We start from the raw sequence: 21,596 nt of genomic DNA, 5'->3' as shown, positions 1-21,596 counted from the left end.
ATTAGGCTAGCATCCCCCTGAATGGCTAGGAAAGGTTTTACCTCTGAAAGTTGAAACATTTAGCTTGAATAAAACTTGACACTACAAAAAGTGATTACAGTAGATTGGTTCATTAACATATACTTGGGGATCAGACATTTACAAGGACATTAAATATATACCTGGAAACACAGACACAGCACATGGAAGTACAAACACATTGAATTATTTTCACATAATTCCCAAAAGAACATGCAGTGCTAAAACTGACTTGATATTATACAGATGCAATTTTGGAATATTTATTTTCAGTTTTTCCAAATCATCTCTTAAAATCAAAATTATATTTCCTAATCAGTATTAACAAGCGTTTTCACGTGATGCCATGAAAACATGCCCCTTATAAATTAAATATACTGTATTGCCCTTCAGTTCTGGAAAATGCCTAAAATTTTATTTGGGCAAATTTAAAATATGTATTCCTCCATATTCCAAGTAATGCATCTTTATATTTTTGCAAAGAATAGTATAAAGTTCACCACACCAACAGCAGAGAAAATTTAGAGAGTGATATTTTCATTTTTTCTTTATAATGCTGTTAATCTGTTTCTTTAAAGCCAGCCCGCTTGTTTAACACTAGGTACCTGTTACAATATATTAGATTCGTCTGAGAATGTTCGTAAAAGAAGAGGTCTGACTGAAGGTCTGGTGGATAATGAGTCAGATGCCTTTTTACAGCTCAGATTTCTCTGTAATAGTGAGGTAAAGATACTTAAAGCATTTGAAGATTGGTTAACCCACCTGGTGATAAAAATGTAGGAAGAAAAAAATAATTTCCTACAGACTACTCCTCTGGCCAAAAGTACAAATGATTATACTACAGCAAATGCGTAACATTTAAATGAATACATTTAAAGACCTAAGAAAGTCTCCAACTCCAGTTGAATTGTTTTCATGGTAGAAGAATACAGACATTAGTAGTACGTGGCAAACTTGGGTTTTTGAAATGACACTGGTTAAGTTATGCGGTTGATGAAGTCAATATGGTTCGATTAGTAAACCTTACCATCCTTTTGGTGAACACCTCTGAGAGTTGTGCCAGTACTGTGAGTGTACTGAACAAAGAGAAATTTGTGCAAAACATTCCTGTCTTAGTGAACAGACTAGCTGTAACACACTGTGGCTTCTACTGCCACCAGGAACCAATGGGACTACAGACCTACAGTCCAAGTTTTTGAAAATCACTTTCTCTCCAGTGTGACAATTTGAGAAGGTGAACAAATGATTAAAGGAAAATGACAAAATATTCTTAAGTATCAATAGAAGATGTAAAGATGAGTCATGAGAATTTTTCATAAAGAATCAGAAAATGATGTCAAGCAAATGAGAATGCAAGCAAGTTGGTACATTAAGAAAGGAAATCACCTTATTCACTCCAAGAGAAACTGTGATTGCTGGAAGTTTGAGAAAGCATGAAGATAGTAGATGTTCCTGAGGAAGGGAGGCGTTTCGTTACCTTGTTCACAATTGCACAAAAGGTGGAAAATTGCAGTAGAAAAAAGAGAAATGCAGAAACCAAAAAGAAAAAAAAAAGTAAATATTCTCTGAAATGTAAGACATTTAAAAAGAAACCTTGAGAATTCGAAGTTGAAATGACGTTAGTTTTGAAGACGTTACTTTCTGAAGTAAAAGTAGAGCTAGAGTTAGGAATAGTCTATTATATGAGCAAACTACTATTTCTCTGTATAGCAATTAAAATTTTTTTTCTTAATGGGAAAATTGACTATTTTGAATAAAGTAATTTAAAAATATGTTTCTCATTGAAATAAAGCTCATCTCTAATCATTAACTCAGTAGCTTACACTGTTCAAAATCCACTGGTCAGAGAGCTAGGCTGAGGGTCCATCACCAGTCTATACTGAAGTAACTGTCTCCCCTATCCAATTGCATAGATGGAATATGAAGGGACTGACTGCCCTTGGGCAGTTCCAGGTTAAAAACCTAATCAAAACTAACATAATGGAAAAACTGTTGGCGAAACCACACTTCAGTGCCGTTTACCTCTGAACCAATCTTTAACTTCCTTTATTCTAACATAATTTGATCAGTTTCCCCCTTTTCTCCTATAGAGACTCTTTAAAAGCGTTGGCTGAAGAGCTATGAATTTTTCCTTTAAAACACTTAGAAAAAGTAAAAATCGATAACTTACAGTTTAATCAGAAAACCTAAGAGGCTAGTTTTATTTTTTCTTATTCTGTGCCTGAAGCTATAGGCTAATTTATAGACTTGGTTTTGGTATTGCTCAAGCAAAACAGAAGATGAGTGGTCAACTATGCGGATGAGCTTAATGATTCTGCTAATCAAGATTACCCATATTATCTCCTTAGCAGCTAATGGAAATACGCTTACAAAAAGAAACCAGCTAAAGTAACACATATATCTAACAGAGTCTAATAAACATTTATACTTCTAAAGGCAAATATTTTTATTTATTCATATATATTTTAACATAACTACATTTTTTCCTGTTCACATTTTACCTTAAATACAGTTGGTGACATGTTGGTAACATGCAAATTACCAATTGATAAAGCTAGAGAAATAAATATTTCGTTTCTGAGAAAAAAATTTTAAATTGCTCTGTCTTCTATTTTGTGGGCAAAAACCTTGCAACAAGATTAACATGATACCAAATCACCCACCCTGTGTTTAAAATACAAGCCCATCTATTTAAGACTGTAACTGAAACACATTTTGGTGTGCTCAAAACCTTGTTCCCAACGGTCAGAGATAAAAGTATTTCTAAGAAGTAGACATTTTAGGGGTTAATAGGTTACTTTATAAAGGAAAACAAAAGAAATATGAAAGTACAGAAGGCAGCAGAGAGCATGGAAAGATTAAAGCAATAAAAAAACTGGTACAGCTAGCAACTGGTTGGGGGAGGGTGAGAAGGATGGGAGATAATTAAAACAGTATGAAATTTCCACATTCCTTTGCAGTCATCTAGAGAGCTTTGACTCTGGCTCAAGTAGCAGTTTGTCAGAGGCCAATGCATAAAGGTCCACCTCAACAGCCACGATGTTAGGATTCAACTTTATATTTGTCTAATTTAGATGACAGGACTGTTACCCTTAGAACTCTTGGTTCTATGTGACACTGTCAGGATTGCAACAGTAATCGTCATTGTCACCATTGTTATTATAAGGATAAATTGTATTCTCCAAAGTGCTTTCTCTGGGAATTTTGCTCAGACACCTGACATTCTTCCTTTTCCTGTCTTCCACTCTGAAAGAGCTCCCTGCGTAATGGAATGTTTCCTCTTGTTTGTGCAGACCTCACATGCAAGGTATGGCCATGTTGCTGGGTCCATTCTCATTAGATTATAGTGTTTCCATGTCTACTAGGCAAAGTCAAGCCTCCTTTAGATCATGGTGGTTTACATGGGAAAACTTTACGTAAAGATATGTGGAAAATTCCTCTGCTGGAAATGGGAACTGGTATTTACCAGTTGGCCAGAAGGTCCAGGTGTATTTCACTGATTAAGAGACAGCCCAAGAAATGTGCTTAAGAGGGGACACAGCTTTTTGAAATACCAAAATCCTAAACTTTAAATTTCCTTTAAAGTGTTATCTGCTGTACCACTGTTCAGTGCTCCATGATAGTTTCATCATACGCTTGTCAGCAGCATGGCGATGAGGCTTTGTCAGTTCATAAGCTAAAGAAAAGTCCTATGATCCTTAATGATGGGACTTTAGCTCAAGAATTAACTACACTGCTGAAAATAAGGGTGTGAAAATATTTACCCCTGAGTTAAATGAGTGGGGGAACCTATTTTCGAAGAGAGAATTCTTTCTAATGCTAATATCATGACAGAACGCAGCTGTGGTGGAGGCTTCTGGAGGTAGTGACTTGGACCTTGAAATAGCCCAGCTGTGTTACAACAAGCCATAGTATTGAATCTACTGTTCTGTTTATACCTGCTTACAGAAGTGTTCCAAATAAGTCCCCTCTATAACTCAACTAGAGTGAGAGCTCCTTGTGAGAGGGAGCTACGTCTGCTTCTCCTCTGAATGATTAACACCTAGTACAGCAGCTAGCTTACAGTCGACCCTCGGGCAATGTGTGCTGAACTGAATAGAATTCAACAGAAGGCTGCTTCTATAATTGTTGGATGTAAATGGTTTAGCTTCTTTCTCAAATGCCGTAGACATTTTCTCTATCCACTGCTGAGTCCCCTTCTTAAAGCAGCCGCCTAGACTCACAGGAGGATAGCACTGGCAGTCTACTTACCACAGGCATTTCTGGCTCTACATGCGAAGGATCCCTAGCTTACTGGATGAAGTCAGGGGGATCTTCTACCTCTAGCTCGGGACACACGAGAGCTAATCCCCATTAGGGATTCAGTCAGGTATGAGGCTGACCCGGTGTAAAAGAGTCCTTTGCGTTTCTTTACAATGAGGCCAATGTCTTAGCAAGGGATATTGAACAAAGTAGGAAGTCACCCAGGATGCCAGACTGTTGGTCATTAAAATACTCTTTTCTCCTTTATCTTAGAAGTGGCCTCTGCCTCTTTGATGTGGCCAACTAGAGCCTTGTGTAAACAGATGTGACTTATCAGAGTAGTCATAGCTGCCATGTTTCAGTTGGCCTTTATGCATTCATATGCACTACTTTGCTCTTGCATTTTCTCACAAGGGGAAAAAAAGAAAAAAGAAGAAAAAAAAAAAAAGGCAGTGCTGCTGAGTGCCCACAATGTTTTGTCTCATCTGCAAGTCTCACAATCCCATAGAGTCTGAAAAACCATCTAGCCTTTCAGACTCTGGATGTAAAGAGAGATGTTCATCAGTAGGTGGTTCAACACATGTTCACTGGTTCAATGACGATAGGAATAAATGAATGAATGAGTGAACGAATGAAGGTGATTATGGAAATTCTCCTGGTTGTTCTAGCATATCAGCATGCCAAGCTACAGTACAGACACTGGAATTCCTCCTATCATGGACATAATCCATGGCAAACAAATCTCATGCTAAACCCTGGAAACATTCTACACTGCTAAGTAAAAAGGGCCGCAGTCCCAGAACTCCATGCTTTCGTTCAACAGAAGTTTGGAATCTGCTGTTTGTGCGGAAAGAAAATATTCTAAGTCTTTATCTGTGACTACCTTGTAGCATCTCTCCATTTAACTTATATAAAAACATTTAAAATATTTAGTAGCCATTTAATTTATATAAAAGTCACCTCCAGGGCTTCCCTGGTGGCGCAGTGGTTGAGAGTCCACCTGCCGATGCAGGGGACATGGGTTCGTGCCCCGGTTCGGGAAGATCCCACATGCCGCGGAGCGGCTGGGCCCGTGAGCCATGGCCGCTGAGCCTGCGCGTCCGGAGCCTGTGCTCCGCAACGGGAGAGGCCACAACAGTGAGAGGCCCGCGTACCAAAAAAAAAAAAAGTCACCTCCAGCCAGTGTCTAATTTTTTTTTTAAAGGGCTTAAGGAAGAGAATAAGATGATATGTTTGAAGGTTTTGATTTCTGAGATTTTTGTCTCATCTTTACAGCATGAAGCTGGGTGTGAGCCATTATTTAGCATGAGCTCCATTACCCCAAATAAGAAAAACATCGAGGAACTCCTCAAAGTGTACTCCCAAATAAGGAGATCCTTCCTAGACAAATCTCTATTACAACAAGGCACCAAAAGATTTCTTACTGTGACATTTTCTGTTTGGCTTCATGCAAATTGCCACTTGAGCCATTCTGGGAGGAACCTGTTTTATCCCTGTTCAACTGGTATTAAAGGTATAATCAGACAAGTAAATGCCACTTTTCCATTCTAAGACTAAACACCAGGCTGGAGGGAGTTAGTGGGGGGTCTACCGGAAGGATTAGAGAGAGATTAAGGCAGTCTTAGGTTAACGTTACTGTGTGCAGTTCCACCCATAAGGCATGCAGAAGCAGGGAGTTAAGGCCAGTTCTGACCACCTAACTATATAGTGATTGGGCCGTGTATAGCAAGAATCAATGTGGCTTATGCCACTGATAATCTACTGCTTTTGAGTGGGGCTGAAGCTCCTCTCTTATACACCTAATCACTGAAGATTTTCCCACTATAATCATTTTAGTTCCCTCTTCTGCATGATGCCAGCCACTGGAATCAATCAATAGGAAAAAAAAAAAAAATCAAGGCAAGCCAGTTTTGTGGCTAAAATGGTTGGCAAATTTAATGAAATAGATCAGGTAGATATAGCTTAGTCTACTTCTTGAAAATATTGCCTTGGAGGGGCTACAAGATCTAATTGGTGTCAATACGATCGAAACAGGGTTTTGTTTGGCAAAATGAGCTAGTGTTGGTAGGAATATGACATATTTAATTAACATGTTGGTCAAAATTTGCCAGAAGTTTTATTTTCAAGGCTAATCTATCCCTTTCAGTTTAAAGGCTTTTTCAGAAAGGCTCAAAAGATATCAGACAATGCAGGGCCAAGCGATTAGGCTGACAGAGGGTAATAACTTCTCATTCCCGCAAAAAATTTACCATATAAGCAGCAAAAATAAAAACACACTCATAAAACAATCTCGAATTTTTACAAGTGTGTTCAAGAGGGGAAGGATGTAGAAACCACATCCAAGGAATTCTCTTTGGTTCAAATATACTGCTGGACAGACAGGGCTAGAAGCAACACAGAGATTAAGCAGCACTATAATTAAAGGAAGGGGAAAGGTTTGAAAGAGGCAAATTGGGATTATCAACTAAAAAAAAAAGTCTGCAAACAACCCATGGGGAAATTTCTAAGGTTAAAGCTGGAATGTTGGTGTGGAAATTCCCAGTGTGAAAATTCTAGGTTAAATTAAAAAAAAATCATTTTTTTCTGTTTAAAATTCCATATGGAGCATATGAGATACTCCATATGGATTGCTAAAGGTCACATAGAACACTATTAAGGAATCTACTTACCACCTGCATTGGATAACGAAGTTTTTTACTATACTTTTTATGCAGAAGAGGAAATTAAGTGATGAACCTGTAAGGAGGGGTTTAACATGCTGTAACTAATGCAATTCTCTAAATAAAGTTTTTAGTTCACGGCAGATATTGAAGCCCCTTCCAAAAATCAGGTGGTAATATAAACTTAGTTCTTACCCTGGCACTTCTTCTTCTTACATTCTTTAATACTATCAGGAGAATCTCAGGGAAAAGGCTGATAAATATTAGAAGAACTATGGCCAACCATGTGGATACAGAAGACAGCATTTGAGCAAATACAAAATACATTCTCTGTTGTTTGAGAAAAGGCCTAGAGTGGAAAGAAAATACATAATGGAAAAACAAATCAGTTCCTGTTATATGAAACAGTAGTGTAACTGAAACTTTTGTATTTAAAAGGAATCCTTGTTACGTACATTAATAAAAATAATTTTCTTTAGGACGACCCAGAAGTAGTAAACCGATTTCATTTACTAAATGTTTAGAAAGGAAAGGAATGATAATCAAAGGGGAAAAAAGATGCTAAAATGCATTTGACTTGAAAACAACTAAGCGATCAATTTTAAAGCTGCCAACTGGAGAACATTTATTTGCATTAGAAAATGCTGGAGGGCTTCCCTGGTGGTGCAGTGGTTAAGAATCCGCCTGCCAATGCAGGGGACAAGGGTTTGAGCCCTGGTCCGGGAAGATCCCACATGCTGCAGAGCAACTAAGCCTGTGCACCACAACTACTGAGCCTGCACTCTAGAGCCCGTGAGCCACAACTCCTGAGCCCGCACGCCACAACTACTGAAGCCCACGCGCCTAGAGCCCGTGCTCCGTGACAAGAGAAGCCACCGCAATGGGAAGTCCACGCGCCGCAACGAAGAGTAGCCCCCGCTCGCCACAACTAGAGAAAGCCCGCGCAGCAGCAACGAAGACCTAATGCAGCCAAAAATAAATAAAATAAAATAAAATAATAAAAAAAAAGAAAATGCTGGAGCTTCAGAGATATTCACGAGAAATGATGATTAATTTTTATGCTAACAAACATTTTACTTCCTTGGCTGTTTTTTTAATATAAGAAAGGATTTCTGGTCTACATTTGGAAATTTAAAAGACATTTTTATTACCACTCCCCACCCCCCGCCCACAAAACCCCTATGTAAACATAACAAGGACTGTAGAGATTTTCTCTCTCGAATGGGAGGAATCTACCATTCTCATCCACAAATATATATTGAGTACGAGTGTGTGCCAAGTAGGTTGACAGAAGAATATTGCTAATCACACATTAAGCCTTGGGGTCCAGAAATCCAGGAGAACGCCTCATTCTGCAGGGTTCAGTCTTCCACTGAACTGTTAGGCGACCACTGAGAAGTCCAGCCAGTTTCCCTTCCCTGCCGGAGCTGAACCACAGAGAGCCTCACTAGGCTAGGATGAACGTTGTCTGAAGCTGAGGGGGAGGAAGTACAAAGCAGCTGCTCAAGGTTGGGGTATACATCAGACTGTCCTTGGATGAGGAGCCTTAGGTAGATAAGTGGTTGGTGCCATTGAGTAGATCACAAATAGTGCTCACTGAAGATAAACTGGTTTCTCATTTACACATTCATGTTTGTGCACTCTCATGTAACATGATAAAATCAAGCTCGTGGCTCTACACAGCTGAGGACTAGACTGTGGAATATATGTGGAATAGATTGTGAGCACAATAGTGAGGTGGAGAAACTTATGAGGTCCAGGCTAAACAAGTTTTCTAGGGTTCCTACCATAAAGAAAAGACTTCTACAGAGCTCTATTCCCACTCTAATTCAGAAGGGCACCCTGACTAATCTTCTAGGCAGTTAACTGAGGCACAATAAGGGTCCAGCAGACAATTGACACCTAGTCGTCACAGGGTATTCTTTTGCACAGTACCCTCTCTGTGATTAAAAGCTCCACATTTTTCTTTTTGATTTTGATGGCATCTATGGAGTTTTGCAGAGGAGCAGTAAAAAACAAAAATTATTATTCCTGGATGGGGTTTGGGGATCAGAAATCATCATTCTCACTGCCCATCCCCAAAGAGGGGTGAGTCACAATGCCTCAGGGCTGAGCATGTCTGGAGATTAGCTGCAATCAGCATTCAGCTGAAGTATTACAGTTTCTAGTCACATTTTCTTGGTTGCTTTATAATATAAATTTTATATTCATGTAGTAGCTCAACTCACACAGGTCTACTTAAGGATAGCACTATAGGCAACAAAATAAAACAGATTTATTAACATTTCATTTTTAGTAACCATCTCTAATGAATAGAAACAGGTGTGACAATATCTTAAATCATTTAAAGGATTTATGTTAATTAATAAGGAATAGTCTGGAAAGAGTGAGAAACTTTAGTTTGCTAGAAACATTTCATTCTTGTGGAAATTTTGCATAATTAGTTCAGATACTGATTACACAGGTTCCTAGACAGAATTATGACCTTACAATTGTGTATTACATTTGGTTAATCAACTTTGATTCATTTGTATATTATTAAAGAAAACAGACTTCCTTCAGCTTCACTGCTTCAATAATTATTTATATAGGTGTCAAATAAATGCTGTAATTATACTTTCTGAAGCTGCTACTTCCATAAGTGATTAGGTTGTCCGTATTTTTATTTCTTGAGGCTTTTATTTTAAAAAGCTTTCCAAAACAGTAAGAGTTTCTTCTAATTAAGTCTCAAGGGACATAAACATGGTCCCCACATCTCTGTGATAATATGGACTGTTTTGTACGTATGATTTTGCTCAAACCAGTGAAAATATGTACTCCTAGAATCTTACCCTATGGCTTACTCTAGTCCTGGTCTCTGCTGCTGGCATCCTTGTCAGGGGAAGTCACCAATTAATGAAAACTGTGATATTAAAAAACAAAATATAGGCCTCTGGGAGTAAGGAAAGGAGATGAAAATCTAACTTATTTTCATTCCTTATAACTCTCCCAATCACAGCTTATGTGCCCCTCACTGGACTCTAGTCTCCTTGAGGCAGGGGTACAGGCTATTCATTTCTGTATCCCATAGAGTGCCTCACACAAAACAGATTCTGAATAAACATCTACTGAACCAAGATGAACAGAATGAACTTTAAATCCAAGCTAGAGAGTCTACCTTTACCTCCCCCAAAACAATGGGACGGTGATTTCAAATATAACCCTCTGAGTATTAAGTGATATATATTCTATCTCTTGAGCACATCTGTAGTGACAAGAAGGAGAGTAATATACCATAAAGAGAGAACAGGGTCCAAATGGATAATACTGTATCTATTGGCCACTATATTGTGTAGAAACTTCATAGGATGAGTATTTCTACTGGAAATCACATGGGAGGTCATGCTAGAAATTAGTTTCGTTTCACAGAGAGATGTTTACACACCTTCAGGTCGGAAGATTTGGACAGGGGCTACCAGAAGGGAGGTCTTTTGAGTAACTGGTGCAGTCTATATACTTGCATTTGAAATCTTACCTGAAATAGCAGCATTACTGGCTAGAAGTAACTTCCAGTCCATTAATATTGAAGACTTGCCATCTTATATAATCAAAACTTTGAAAGTATAATTAATGTTTGCATATACAATGTACCTATATATGTATTTTGTTATTTACGTATTACACACGTACAGTAGCTTACCATATAATTCCTCCCCAGAAGAATGAGAAAAATACATAAAACGCTAAAGAACCCCAAATCACAAAGTGGTTTATCCATGTCCAGAAACGAGTATCCAAGGCGAGCTGAAAGGATACAACACAAGAGATTTCATGATGAGTACAAACTGTACCAGGCCGTATCTGATGGTATTTGACAACTTATACACAATATGATACCTGTGGGAGGATCTAGCTTGGGCCAGGCAACCAGAAGAGAATGGCACTAGAAGAACAGAACCCAGACTTTTCAAAGAGCTCTGCCCTCAGGCATTTAGACTCTAGGAGTACAGGCATGGAGGTGTGGTCAAGCAAGTACAGCTGCAGATGCCTCACTACTGAAGGAAGGGCAAGGAATGAGGTAATGGTAACATCCCAGAGACTGGAGCCCCGCGTCTTTAAGTGGTGGCGGTCAGGGAGCTGACGGCAAAAGGAGAAGGCCTGGCTGGTGGAGGCAGGCATACTGAAAAGCAGGAGGAGAGGGAGAGAGTAGCTAGGAAGAGAAGACAAACTACACAAAGGAGTCGTGAGAGCTCAAACACAACAGATGAGGGTTACTAAATGCAAAGGCAACTAGCTCTACACGTCAGGCATCATGGACCCATGGACTGTGGGTCTATGTAGTGTGCAATTTTTCAATTGCAAAGTCCGTATCTACTCCATTAAATTAATAACATTTTCAGTTGCCTTAGATTTTAATCCTCTCATGTTTCTTCCAGGGCTGCTTGTTTCTTCAGATTGTGGCACCTGGGATTTTCAAATGCAATCTAAAAATAAAAAGTATGGTCCACTCTGCTTGCTTAAAATTTCTGGGCCACATGGCCTAATATCCAGGGCATTTAATTTCTGAAGAGGAGGTGGTGTTTGTTTTGTTACTTGCTGTGACACCCTGCTCCTCAGCAATCTGTTAACAGTTGCTCACTTATAAACAGGATACTGATAACATTGTCTTGAATTTCCAGCCTCTGGCTGCTAGGGAACATGCCACAGTAATACCCATGCAGAAAAGAGGGAGTGGATGGATTTTGAGGGACAGGTGGAAGTTGCTGCAGCAAGGCCAACTTTAGCTATGAAGGGTGCTTGGAAGCCCTGGGGCCATGTGCAAGGCCAGGGGTAAAAAAGGGTGGGGAGGATTCTCTTTCAAATTATGATCCTATGAGACATAATAGTAAATAACAACTAGCATCTATTGTACTGAGCACATTCTATGTGCCAGACCCCATTCTAACTGCTTTATATGTATTCACTAATTGACTTCTCACCAAAAAAATCCTAAGGGAGGTGGGTGGTACTTTTATCTCCATTTTATAGAAGAGGAAATGTAAGTACTGAGAAACGAGGTCACTTGCCCAAGGACATCCAGATAGTAAGTGGCTAAACTGAGATGAATTGTAACATTTTCTTTTGCAGTCCTAAAATATTACTGAAATAGTAGATGAATAATGCAAACATGTTAGTTGTATTCGGTACGAGAAATGAAGCAGGTATAAAAATTCAGAGGGGAAATGATTAGAGGTCCTTTGTCATTTATACTTCTGAATTCTAATTCTGGCCACTGGGCATACTGGAATTCATTTAAAGGTACTCATTCCTGAACCCCATGTGAGGTGTTTATTACTGGAATGATCAAAATAATTTTAATTATACCTTCAACTATAAGGGAGTCCCAACTCATGAACCTCAAGGGTAGTATTCAGCACGCAGCATTATTACATGGCTGCAGGTTAATGCCAATGATTTTGTCAAAACTGCCTTTGTTGTATGTTACCTGCTGTATATTCTTATGCATTTCATCACACATACGGGTAAATTTCAGTGATGAATACATTATACAAAACGTCATCACTACCAAGCTCTTTCGCACACATATCTTGCTCATGGACACCTATATTCAACTGTCTTAAGTACCCAAATTCCTTTAAGGACTGGCATTCTTAAACAGATATATAACTTAAAAAATATTCAAGTACTTAACATGGAAACACACACATACAAACAGCCCATTTATATACCACTTAACATCTCAAAAATAGCAGGAAAGAAGGAACAGATTTCCAATATAAGTATGGTGTATTAAAAAAAAAGAGGATAGGCAATATACTGGAAAAAATGGATCACAAATAGTATATAAATGTCCAAATCTCTAATATCACACATAACTTTAGTAAGCATTCAGACTTGAATAACAACTCGCAGTAAAAATAAAGATTAGAAGACAAAAAAGATATAAGACCAGAAAGTATCATAAAAATGGTGTTAAATATATTTGAATAAATAAAAATCTAACCTTCAGAGTTACGGTGAATACTAAGACTGTAAAAACAATGGTTCCAAAAGTCCAGTTTCCATATACCTGAAAAACATTCAACAATTACGTGTACCATGAATATACAAGCTTGCTTAAAAAAATAAACAGCCAAGTTTAATCTTGAGTGTAATTGCCAAAGATTTTTGTATAAATTGTTTAGGGAAATATCTGCTCAAAAGATCAGGCCAAAATGCTGGCTTTTACTGTGAGCCTAAATTTTCTTGGAGAGGTATACCACATGCGTGGTTGGTAGGGTTTATTTCGTGATTCCATGAAGCATAAAACAGGGAACACACTGGTGTGATATAGGCAGGAAAAACCCTATTCCACTAACAGTAACGTTCATAAAAACAACTCATTTGGATGGCTCCTGTATCTAAAGAGTTTGATATAGGCTTTTCCTATAATATAGATCTAAAGATCTCTATGTATAAATAAAGACTAATTTGCAGACAAATGAACTCACATTTTAAAAATAGAGTATATGATGACAGAGGGTAACTAGACTTACTTTGGTGACCATTCAGTACATAGAAATATCGAATCCTTATGTTATATACCTGAAACTAATATAATGTTATATGTCAATTATATCTCAATAAAAAACAAATAAAATAGAGTCTAATTTTGTGGCTGTAAATATTAGAGTTGTCAGAATGTGCACATCAAAGAAAAGCAGATACCATGTATATAAACCCAAACGATGGCAATGAATGGCACATATGCTTACCAAACGCTGTCAAGATCTGAATGCATAACATTAAAACAGAAAATGAAATGTAAAAGGTTTTAAAAAAATAAAAACAAAAATTAAGGTTAATAGCAAAAAAAGGATTTGATCAAATCGTACATGGTGTTATATTTAATTGCTGATAGTAGTCCTTATACTTATTGTAATTTTAGCAAACAATATACAATAGAATCTAATTCATTTGGACTTCATGAACTCAAAATGAGTGATGACTTGGACACAGGGTGGGTTGAGGCTCCCCATGCACCACCAGCAGACTCTGCTGAGCAAATGAACCATGTCAATAGAATTGCAGGAGGGCACAGTCAGCTCTATACAATTTATGTGGCAAATAAATACAAAATAAAAAGCTGGAGTTACAGAATCAGTCACAAAGCTGAAGGGACCTGAGAAATCATAAAGTCGAATTTCTTCTTCTTACTGTTGGGTAAAGGTGACTTGGAAAACTGAAGGGACTGGCCCGAGGATGCACAGAGAGATTTAGTAGGGCCGTCTCCCTGGCAAATGCTACATGTGTCTACTCTAAAGTACTAGATCTGTATTTCCTCAGCAGTTACTCAGTGATTAATAATTTTAATGGATTCATACTAAACTGATTTCTGTGAGTCCAAATTAGAGAGGTTCTAATTGTAGTACCTAATTTCAAAGTATCATTCAAATTCACTGAGCCTATCACTTCTGTAACAGATGTTGACTGTCTCGGCTCTAGACATAGTCAGTGTACTCATAAAGTCTTTTTGAACCTTTGCTTTGCTTCATATGATTATAACCAATGAATGACCATAAAAGAGGAAGCCCAGAAATAGCAAAGAACATAGTGAAAGCAGCAAGCAAGGTGGTGGGTTTGATTTTCCACTGTGTGGCTGCCGGAAGACCTCACCCCATTGGCAATTCTCTCCTAGAGCACAGCCAGGGCAAAATCACCCCAATGCAGGTGCTGACCTATGTAGTCGCTGGCTGGGAAGATACTGGCAGGATCTGTGTAGCCTTTCTGGAAAACACTATGCTCCCATGTGGAAAGGAAGGAGGAAGAGAAGGGAATTCCCTAATTATTGGGCAAATACTGCAAACATACGGCAGCTACCCCCTTCCACTCTAAGCATGGAAGGCCACTATGAGTAAGAACTGAGTAGGGACAGACACTTCTTTTAAAACAGGAAAAGCCTTGCTCACATCAAAGTGTATGGGTCTAAAGTCTGAAATCCCAAGAACTCTGTTCATCTAGTAAAATTACAGCCAAGTTAAGCTTCCAGAGGTTTGCACATAAGCTGTCTAGTTAGCCGTGCATGCAGGAAGTGATTTCTCACTTCAACACTTCTATTGTTCTAAGGACACTGTGAGAACTAAATACCATACCTTTAGAAAAATAATTTGCAAAATGATTACAGCTAGAGTATGTGTATGATAGATCCAGTGCCTATGGAAAAAATTAAGCCATGCTTGTAATACTAAAAGATGTAATGATGTTTTTCTTTTTTACCTTTGCATTTTCTTCTAAGGATGAAGTCTGAAAAAGAAAATAAGTCCCAAAGAAGAACACTGTTCCTTCAAATGCAGCCAGAAATGTCCAATATAAGAAGGGGCCCAACTGTAGCATGGCATTTCCAGAAATTTTCCTATTGAGAAATGGGAAGAAACACAAGTTAATGAATCTCTGTAGGCTGTTAATTTAAAGATACAGTGAAACGCCAAAGGTGCGCATGGGGTTTGACCCTATTAGAATGAAGGGAGCTATCCCTGAGGGACTGGTAAGCTTTTGATAAAAGCCCAGACCAAGCTGCAGGTTTGTCTTTGTGCAATCACCTCCTGTCTGAGGTGTTGCAGTAAACTGTCAAAGTGCTTCTAAGTTAAAATTCTGGCCACTGACAATAATAATATCATCAATAATAATTAGATCTCATTTACTGAGTACTTATTATATATACGCTTATAAAAGTGGGTTAAGAGTTTTATATTGTCCATTTTTGTATACACAAAACCCACATGAGATAGGTATTCTTATCACTACCATTTACAAATAATGAGCCTCACAAAGGTGTACCATAATGGTTTCCAAACTTTGATGCACATTAGATTCACCAGGGGATCTTTAAAAACATTGATGTCTGGCTCCCACCCTCATTCTGATTTAACTGGCATGAGGTGTAACCTGGGCAACCAGGATAATTTTAAAACTCCCCAGGTAATTGTAATGTGCAGTAAAGTTTGGGAACCACTAGTACAGCAGTATGCCAGAGTTCACTCAGTTAGTAAGGGACAGAGCTAGTATACAATCCTAGACTGATGTGACTTTAAATCACATGCTCTCAACCAAGCTACCATGGCTTTGCAACTATGATTGTTAAAATATTTTGTTTAATCAAGATTTCTGCCTGGGAATTTAACCTTTCTTAGGTCTTGGGGTAGCCTTTATATTTTAAAAATTGAGTCAAATAACATGTTTGAAGCTGTACAGCCATGCTTTGATAAATGGCAAGTGGCCAGATCAAAAGTTTAACATCTGTCAAAAATAGCAGTCTTCTGGGTACAAGTCAGAATGTTGAAGAAGGCTAACAACTCTAATGGGGCAAAAAGAAGATGGGTCTGTGCATGGAATTCTTTTAGCTTCTATTTCAAATTCCTCTTAACATTTATCAAAAGGTATGTAATCACTGAAATAGCACACCTGTTGCCAATACTACCAAGAATGTCACTGGGCTGTAATGAATAAGAAAGACCTTTGTGATGTAAATACAACTGATCCTTGTTCAGTTGGTATGGAGTGCTGTAGGGTTTCCTGAAAAAATAGCAATTATGCAACTTTTACCTACTAGGATTTCCAGGTGCACACAGAAATCAGCAATGTAGGGAGATGCATAAAGCAATACGCTGCTGTTTGCCTTGGGAAAACTGCAGGGGGAAAGAGGTATAGCTGCTTCCCAGAAACAAGCTCTCCCCACAGCCAGTAAGTCGTGTTCCCAAGGCAACTGGGAGCCACAGGGAAGGCACCTCCCTTAAAGATCCTTGCAAGGAGGGCCCAGCAACTGCCAGCCAATGAGGCTTTTGAGAGTCACTGACTTGGGCTGAGGCAGGAAGTGGTTCCTGTCTTTCCAGCCAGTCACTGGATTTACATTACATGCCATGGGAAGAAAGGAAGGGGAGTCATGGTGTGTTGGGTTATAGTTGAGGTTTTCTAGCTGCGCTCAGGTGAATGATGAACCTGTTGTTAACTCAGAATATGATAGCCAACGTGAGGGGCAACACGAGGGAGTGAAGATTGGCGAGGGGAGCGGTTGACCAGCAGCACAGGCCTGAGCACCTCCATACAATGGGAGACAGTAGGTGTACCAGGACCTTTCTTTTGCCTTTTAAAGTTGTATAAGAAACAGACTATGCCTCTACCCTCTAGAAAAGAACTACAGTTTACTTTTCAAATTTCTCTCAAAAAATATGAAAAGATCCAATTATGTCACATTTCATATCAAAACTTTTGGTAAACGCCTGTGTCACTAAGTCCCCGAAGGTGATATTAATATGCTACACAAGGCCACAAGTAACATTAAGTGGTACAAATGCAGAGAGAGACACATATGAAGACTAGAGCTTCACATTTACAAAGGAATGCTCAGAGTAACAGAGTAATCTCCAATACAGTGACAGGCTGAGAGCACAGTCTCATCAGAGCGGGCAGGCAGGAAGCTGCATTTTGGGCTGGGTGATAGGTATGCTATGGCTTTCATTTCTCCATCGTATGTGGCAAGTATGCCCTCTATGCAACATTGCTTAAAAATTCATGACCTACACCTGCATGCGGTAACTAAAACTTCATGGAAACCCTTAATAATTTGTACTCAACGGCTTGCTTCAAGTTTTCAACATTCTTAATGTATGAAAGTGCTCAGGGCTTCCCTGGTGGCGCAGTGGTGGAGAGTCCACCTGCCGATGCAGGGGACACGGGTTTGTGCCCCGGTCCGGGAAGATCCCACATGCTGCGGAGCGGCTGGGCCCGTGAGCCATGGCCGCTGAGCCTGCGCGTCCGGAGCCTGTGCTCCACAACGGGAGAGGCCACAACAGTGAGAGGCCTGCGTACCACACACACACACACAAAAACCAACCAAAAAAACCCAAAAACAAACAAACAAAAAGAAATTGCTCAGCATAGCCCTGAAGTTATGTGGAGAAGGGTGTTAGAATAATAAGATTAATAGCTACCATCTATTGAAAACTTACTATGTGCCAGGCACCACTGTAAGTTTTTACATGTAGTCACTCATTTAATCCTCCCCCAAAACATTGTGATTGGATCTATTGTTACTGAAGAGGAAACTGAGGCCCATCTCAGTCAAGTAACCTGAGCAAGGCCACAGAGTCAGTGGCAGAGCTGGGATCAGAGTGCAGGCGATTAGCTAGAGCTCTTGGTGGGACCGAACGGGAGGCATTCTGCTCACTGCCACCCAAAGCCCTCTTCAACCAGAGTAACTGCACTACTGGTCTTCACTTTAGTTGTTGTCTGAAAACAGAACACTGCTACTCAATCTTTGAAAACCACCAGCCTGTGGAAAAGAGCACAGGGCCGGTCATCAGGAGGATAGAAATCTGATCTTGCTCTGGCCTCTTGTTACATGCTGTGTCCTTAGGCAAGTCATTTCTGGGCCCTGGGTCCTCATTCTTTTAAAAAAAAGAGGGTGTGAGAGCTGATGCTCTGGAAGATTTCTACCAAGATTTCTACGATTCCCCTTTAGATCTAACAATACACTTTGCAAGAAATACAGGGAAAACCAGAATATGTTACCGCCATGAGGAGGCAATCAGCAAACTCTAGATTGGGGGAAATGCTACAAGATAAATTATCTGGTTTCGTTAACAAATAAATTGCCAAGTTAACCTACAGATTAAGAGAGTCTCAAGAAGCATATTAACCAACTGAAGTATATGGGCCTTATATACTGTTTCAAACAAGCATGCCATAAAAAGAAATTGAGTCAACTGGAAAAATTTGAGCACTGACTGGATATTTGATGATATGACTTGTTAAATTTTTAGGTATGATAGTGTACTGTTATAACAGTACATGTAAAAGATACATGCTGAAATAACTATTTTATATAGTTCGATATTTGCTTCAAAATAAGTCCTTGATAGATAAGACAAGGTTATTAATGAAGCAGGATTGGCCCTGAATTGATAATTGTTGAAGCTGAGTGGTAAGGACAGGGAAGTTCACTATATAAATAGTACTTTTGCTATACTCTTTGCATGTTTTAAACTTTTTATAATAAATACCTTTAAAATGACAACTAATTTTATAAACCTGGTTAAGTCTAACAATTCCTAGATGTGAGTTTCATGAGTCATACTGGTTAAAGTCATCCTTTAAATTTGTGCACCTTCACTTCGCACCAATGAATCACACCCAAGTCTCTCTATTGCACTTGCTACCCACTATTTAGCAACGCTTACAACCTGCTGTAAATTAATATCTTTATCTTTAGCTGTAAGCTTCACTTATAAAAATCCAATTTAATCAAAGGTTAAGCAACTGGGGCTAGTGCCAAGTCCCCCACCCATAGAGAAAAGCATCTATTTCCAACTAACACAAAATGAATACAATGGCTTGATGACTTAATTGTTTTCTTCAACAATGCCATTTTAGAATGCAGCTAACAAAGCACTCCGGAGGCTATATTTCAGGGGCAGTTTACAAGAGAAAGCCTAACATAACATCATCAGTTCAATCCATTACAGGGAGGGATCAATATTCTAAACTACAAGAGATCTTTGTGTGGCCCTTCTTGGGGGAGGTGGGGGGTGGCAGGTAGTTAAACTATTGTGTCTCCATCCAAGACTCTAGAACTCTATGACAATGTGGGCAAAGTTTTAGGAATTACTGATTTTGAACTAAATAATTCATACCCATTCAACTACAGGACATATATCAATACCTAGGAAATACATCATTTTCCAGCTGGATGGTTTGGTTTAAGTAGCTAAAAATGCAGAACAGAACCATGTAATCAAACCAGGAGGGCAGTTCTGTGTCCTTCCTACCTGTAGATAAAATGAAATCCACAATTTTGAAAGTCTGGGGCGGGGGGTTAACTTACATATGTTCAACTTACATATATAATCGGGGATCTGAGGTCAGAGTGTCAATGTTGATGTGCTGTTCCAGTAGACTGTAGGCCAGGATGGGCAAGGATGTGAAGCAGATATTGTACATTGTAAGGTAAGCGGCATCATACAGTGGCTGTAATGACAAACCACAGAAGAGAAAGGTAATGTAACAATCATCTGCAAGAGGATATTTAAGTGTTTAGAAAAACTCACAAGCTAAAACAAGACAGTTTCCTTTCACACCTTTTGTGACAGCAAAGGAGGTTTTGTAAATAAGGTCACTCTAACTGACCACTATAGAAAAGAAACTAACATATTAAAACATAGGCATATTAAAATACCCTCCCTTTTAAAATACGATCTTATTCAGAATGTTTACAAGCTATAAGCTCTATTTCTTTTTTTAAATATATATGCTTTTCTTTTTATTAATTAGTCCAAGTAAATTTATATATAAGTATGTGTAAAGGAGAAACTCTTTTTTTTTAACATCTTTATTGGAGTATAATTGCTTTACAATGGTGTGTTAGTTTCTGCTTTATAACAAAGTGAATCAGCTATACATATACATATATCCCCATACCTCCTCCCTCTTGTGTCTCCCTCCACCCTCGCTATCCCATCCCTCTAGGTAGTCGCAAAGCAGCGAGCTGATCTCCCTGTGCTATGTGGCTGATAAGCTCTATTTCTAATGGATATTAACTAAGAACTTTTCAAAAGATTTTCAGCAAATGAAGACCAATTAAGTATAAGACAGGAACCCCTTAGGGAAACTAAATATAAGCAGTGGCCAGCCTGTGTCACAGTTTTTTGGGGTAATATTTTACATGGTTTTAAATATCACTATCACCTTCTCCAGAGTATATTTATGATATTGAATGTGGCCATTTACTAAGGATTAAATAAATATTCAAAAAAATAAAAGCTAAATATATTCACATGGTCATGACTCTTTCTGGTCCTGAATTCCCTAGGCTCCAGACCAAAATTTCCAACTTCCTGCTGGTTGTCCCACAGGACAACCTGCAATTCAAAATGTCTAAAACCAAACTCATTAACCTTCCCTTTAAATCTGCTTCCTCCCATGTCCCCTACCTCAGTGAGTGGCCCCACAATGTTTGCAACCCCAGTATCTACGCTGGTGCCTGGTACTCAAGAAATCTTTTGAAATGAGTGATTCTCTCCCTACCTCGCTCGCCATTCCTTCTCGGGCTCACCTTCTCCCTGAGCCCTCTGTGTTGGAGTGTTCCAGCACTCGGTGTTTGGAACTTTATTTATGCTCACTCTCTAGGTGATCTCATTTAGTCTTGTGGTTTTAATATAACCCATTCACTGAAAATTCCCATATCTAGCCTAAACCTGTCCCATATATCCAACTGCCCACTTGATATCTCCTCCTGGGTGTCTAGCATATTTCAAACTTACATCCAAGACTGAATTCCTGACCTGCCCTCACCTCAAACCTGCTCCTCCTGAAGTCTTCCTCATCTCAGGAAAGGGCAACAAAATCGTTTTGATCAACCAGAACCGAAATCTTGGATTCATCCTTCACTCTTCTCTTTTTCACAAGCCACATCCAATCTATCAAGCACCGTTTACTAGCTCCACTTTCAGATACATTCAGAACCACATCACTTCTTAGCCCCTCCACTGTGACCACTCTGCAAGCCTTTAATTGGTCTCCCGGCTTCTTCTCCCCTTGACCTGCAGTCTAGTCTCAACACAATGGCCCAAGTAGCTCTACTGGAAAATAAGTCAAATCAAATCATTGTTTTGTTCAAACTCTCCAGTCGATTCCTTTATCTCTGAAAGTAAAGAAGCTCCTACA

General features: G+C 39.0%; 1 protein-coding gene across 7 annotated transcripts in view; it reads right to left on the bottom strand.

The window, feature by feature from the left end:
• The window catches only part of ATP11C (ATPase phospholipid transporting 11C (ATP11C blood group)), a 168,951-nt gene that overhangs the window by 4,600 nt on the left and 142,755 nt on the right, over positions 1 to 21,596 (bottom strand). For 2 of the 7 annotated variants that reach the window (XM_027092391.1, XM_027092388.1), the window contains 6 exons: positions 19,774 to 19,901; positions 15,156 to 15,291; positions 12,904 to 12,969; positions 10,600 to 10,703; positions 7,116 to 7,269; positions 624 to 728 (listed from right to left, as the gene is read on the bottom strand). In XM_027092391.1, the coding sequence (XP_026948192.1) occupies positions 627 to 728; positions 7,116 to 7,269; positions 10,600 to 10,703; positions 12,904 to 12,969; positions 15,156 to 15,291; positions 19,774 to 19,901 (690 nt within the window). In that variant the 3' untranslated portion in view covers positions 624 to 626. Of the gene's footprint in view, positions 1 to 623; positions 781 to 6,929; positions 6,997 to 7,115; positions 7,270 to 8,092; positions 8,395 to 10,599; positions 10,704 to 12,903; positions 12,970 to 15,155; positions 15,292 to 19,773; positions 19,902 to 21,596 lie in introns of those variants that run through there. The other 5 variants (XM_027092390.1, XM_027092392.1, XM_027092389.1 and 2 more) reach the window with 5 other exon arrangements.

The sequence above is a fragment of the Aethalodelphis obliquidens genome, unplaced genomic scaffold (assembly GCF_003676395.1).
Source record: "Aethalodelphis obliquidens isolate GAN/ISIS:26980383/991018 unplaced genomic scaffold, ASM367639v1 scaffold78, whole genome shotgun sequence".
In the NCBI taxonomy this organism is placed as follows: Eukaryota; Metazoa; Chordata; class Mammalia; order Artiodactyla; family Delphinidae; genus Aethalodelphis; species Aethalodelphis obliquidens.
Note: the sequence above shows the minus strand (reverse complement) of the source record. Positions and strands in the feature narration are given on the sequence as shown.